The following is a 3,424-nucleotide window of genomic DNA, read 5'->3' as shown; positions in this document are numbered from 1 at the left end:
TAGCAATGAGGGGAGTCCAATTTCCATCTGTAATGGATGTGTGGGCCCGGGGGCATGCATGCATGGCTCAGTCAATTCATCTGTCAGGGTGTGTGAGGGTGGCATGGATGTACATAGCAATGAGGAGATGCGTTAATCAATTCATCTGTAACAAATGTGTGTGTGAGGCACATACGCTGATAGCAATGAGGGGATGGATAAGTGAATTCTTGGGAGATGGTGTTACATTATCAGAGCCCAGGAGGAAATGTATGAGAATGGGTATATATGAGATTTTATAATGGATGTACGTGTGCCGTCTATGCTTATAGCAAAATGACAGGGTTCTGTAATGGATCCATGAATTCATTTGAACACCTAACAAAAGTGCTGGGCAATTTCCAAACACTAGTGTGCCCATTCCATCATGTATCCGCGTTTTGGAAATTTCTCAGTGATAGCATACCGCGTAGTCCAAGAAAAGGCAAGCAAGCGTGACCTTCGCGGAACCTGGTGGTGGGTCGTCCCACTACGCTTTAGCACCACCATCAAATGACATACATGTATAAATGATGCTTAGGCCTAAATTTCCCACATCGTCTTGCAAATCTGAAAACGTTTCGCTTGCTATTTCGACAACGGGAGGGTTTTCTGCATTGCGCCATCAACCGACTCTGCTGATCCAGCTCACTTCACATAATCTAAATGGGCATTGTCTTCAACAAGGTGGACAGGAGGGATCTTAGAGCTGGCGACCATGTTTACTCATGGAGAACAGGTTACACATATGCTCACCACGGTACATTTCCTCGCATTAATATGACCTTTATAATATTCAATATAGTTACAGAGAACTCATTATATTCCTCTGTATTTTAATGCATTTGTTTTTAATTGGATACCCCAATCGGTTCGCTGGCTTTAGTTCACTTCAACATTATCCTATATCTATAAAATTAGGTTGGAGACACTACCAGGTGTTTCCTCCAAATGTTTGATTTATGGTTTGCTGCCAATTATCGTTATGCTTTTTATCTGCAATATTTGTCATTTCTGTTTCGGCATCTAACTGATCTGGATGCAGAGTTTGATTCCGTGTAGTTTATTGTTCTCGTCTACCATAATGACTTTGCTTAGCTGTCCTGCAATAAAATGTAATTGGTTTTTGCATGATTTCCCATTTAAGTTCATCTCACGTCTTATGCTCCCTGGGATCCTACACAGGGATTTTTGTTGGGGATGATGACGTTGTCCATTTTACAAGAGGGTCGGGTCAAGCAATTGGAGCAGGGGTCAGTTTAATTAATTTGTTTGCCTCTACTTCAATACCAAAACAACATCTGAGTTGCCCAAGATCTCCTGACAGCTGCGGCCTCCAATATGGAAATAGTGGAGTGATCCGGTCTTGTCTAGATTGTTTTCTTGACGGAGGAGCTGTGCATCGATTTGAGTATGGTGTTAGTAAAGCTGTATTTTTGGCACAAGTCCGTGGAGGAACATGTACACTTGCACAGTCGGATCCCCCAGACGAAGTCATTGACCGTGCAATGTATTTGCATAAACATGGTTTTGGAAACTACGATCTATTTTGTAACAACTGTGAGGATTTTGCAATATACTGCAGGACTGGATACATTGTTAAAAGAAAGGCCTCAGGAAAAAGTGAGCTAGTAGCAGCTATGGATGGCATTCGTTCTGCTTTTATGCCGGTTGAAACTTACTTTTTAAAGGGATATGCAGCAGATATTCGTGTTCGTGCTGATAAAACTAAGGTGCCAGTGGAAAATTTGGCTACATTTCTTGATTTTTCAACTCGTATTGGCCTTGATAAAACTAAGGTACCAGTGCAAGATTCGTCTGTATATCGTGCTTCCTCAACAGACAGTAGCGTAGATAAAGCTAAGTCAAGAGGGGAAGACGTGGCTGTATTTCTTGATTCTTTTACTGTTAAGAAGCTTCAAGAGTTGGGAGATTTGGCTGTATCTCCCAACTCTTCAATTGGTATTAGCGTTGATAAAAGTAAGGTACAAATAGAAAATTCGGCTGTAAACCTTGAATCAGCTGGTATTAGTGTTGATAAAATGAAGGCACCAGTGGCTTCTTCAACTGGTAAGAAGCCTCCAGCGGAAGATTTGGCTGCATATTTTGATTCTTCAACTGCTATTTTTGTTGATAAAAGTAAGGTACCAGTGGAAGGTGAGGCTTTATTTCTTGATTCGTCAACCGTCAAGAAACCTTCAGCGGATGAAAGCTCCACATCGCAGGCAATAAACAGAAAGAGAAGCTCCAAGAAGCAGAAAAAGAAGCTCCGTCAACAACAGAGAAGAAACTGTGAATTAATGCAAGAAGTTGAAGATGTGCCTCAATTTCCTGATTCCTCAACTGGTAAGAAGCCTCCAGCGGAAGATGTGGCCATTTCTCTTGTTTCTTCTACTGCTGAGAAGCCTCCAGTGGCTGAAAATTCCTCATCTCCGGCAATAAGCAGAAACAGAAGCTCCAGAAAGCAGAAAAAGAAACTCCGTCAACAGCAAAGAAGGAACTGTCAACCAGTGGAATGCCCGAATGGGAGTGGACCCTGCATTCGCCAAGGGAATTGATTTTCTTTCGTGCGAGACGAGGATTAAGTGTGTCCGTCATAATGACGATTATGACATGGCAATGGTGAAAGAAATTAAAATGTTGTATGTGCCATGAGTTTGTGTGCGATGATCTATGTATGTGCCATGAGTTTGTGTCTTATCTTGCGAGATATAGCGATGGTGTCAGGCGATAGATTCTCCGAAGCGTATAGGACTGAATTTGTATATTTGGAAGAGTTGTAATTTCCTGTTTAAAAAAATAAAATTAAATATATGTATTTGTAAATTCAATGAATACCTATGATTTTTAAGCGTTAATCTTGTATATATGAAAAAGTTTTAGATGGCTAAGTGTATGTATGGAAAAGTTTTAGACGAGTAAATTAATTTATAAAGAAAAGGGAAGAGTATGCGAAGAATAAGAATTAAAGGAGAATTGGCATTGATATAAAAAGAAATCGACATTGATTAAAATAGATTATATTGGAATTGTCATGATAAAAGAAATAATATTATAATATAAAAATTGGTAAAGGTCTATATTGCATTATTCACTTCAGGAGAATGGAAACGCCAATATGGAGGCCCCTGTTGTAGACGACGTGGATCCTCTGGAGATATGGGAGCCACTGTCGACATACACTGTAGGTTTATAAGGGAAAACATTGGATGTCTTCCTTCCCCAAAGTCCATTTTCATAACTGATATAGAAATATGATTACGGTTTGATCGCTAAAGCTTTTTCTAATATTTGTTTAATTCACTGTCAGCTAAAACTCCAGATTGTCAAAACTGTGACTCGTTCTGAGCTTTTTGTAATCTTTGTTTGATTCACTGTCAGCGAAAATTTCAGATTGTGAAAACTG

The 3,424-nt window shown here is 39.9% G+C and overlaps 1 protein-coding gene across 1 annotated transcript; it reads left to right on the top strand.

The window, feature by feature from the left end:
• The first annotated feature begins 202 nt into the window (after nucleotides 1–202).
• On the top strand, nucleotides 203–2,845 carry LOC149265083 (uncharacterized). The gene is made up of 2 exons (XM_089391449.1): nucleotides 203–778; nucleotides 1,204–2,845. The coding sequence occupies exons 1-2, from the start codon at nucleotides 685–687 to the stop codon at nucleotides 2,574–2,576; spliced, it is 1,467 nt and encodes a 488-aa protein (XP_089247575.1). The 5' UTR covers nucleotides 203–684; the 3' UTR covers nucleotides 2,577–2,845.
• Nucleotides 2,846–3,424: the final 579 nt, after the last annotated feature.

This window comes from Pinus tabuliformis, chromosome 6 (assembly GCF_031772625.1).
Source record: "Pinus tabuliformis cultivar Carrire ecotype Pingquan chromosome 6, CPIR1, whole genome shotgun sequence".
NCBI classification, from domain to species: Eukaryota; Viridiplantae; Streptophyta; class Pinopsida; order Pinales; family Pinaceae; genus Pinus; species Pinus tabuliformis.
The sequence above is the reverse complement of the archived record's forward strand: the minus strand, read 5'-3'. Positions and strand labels throughout refer to the sequence as shown.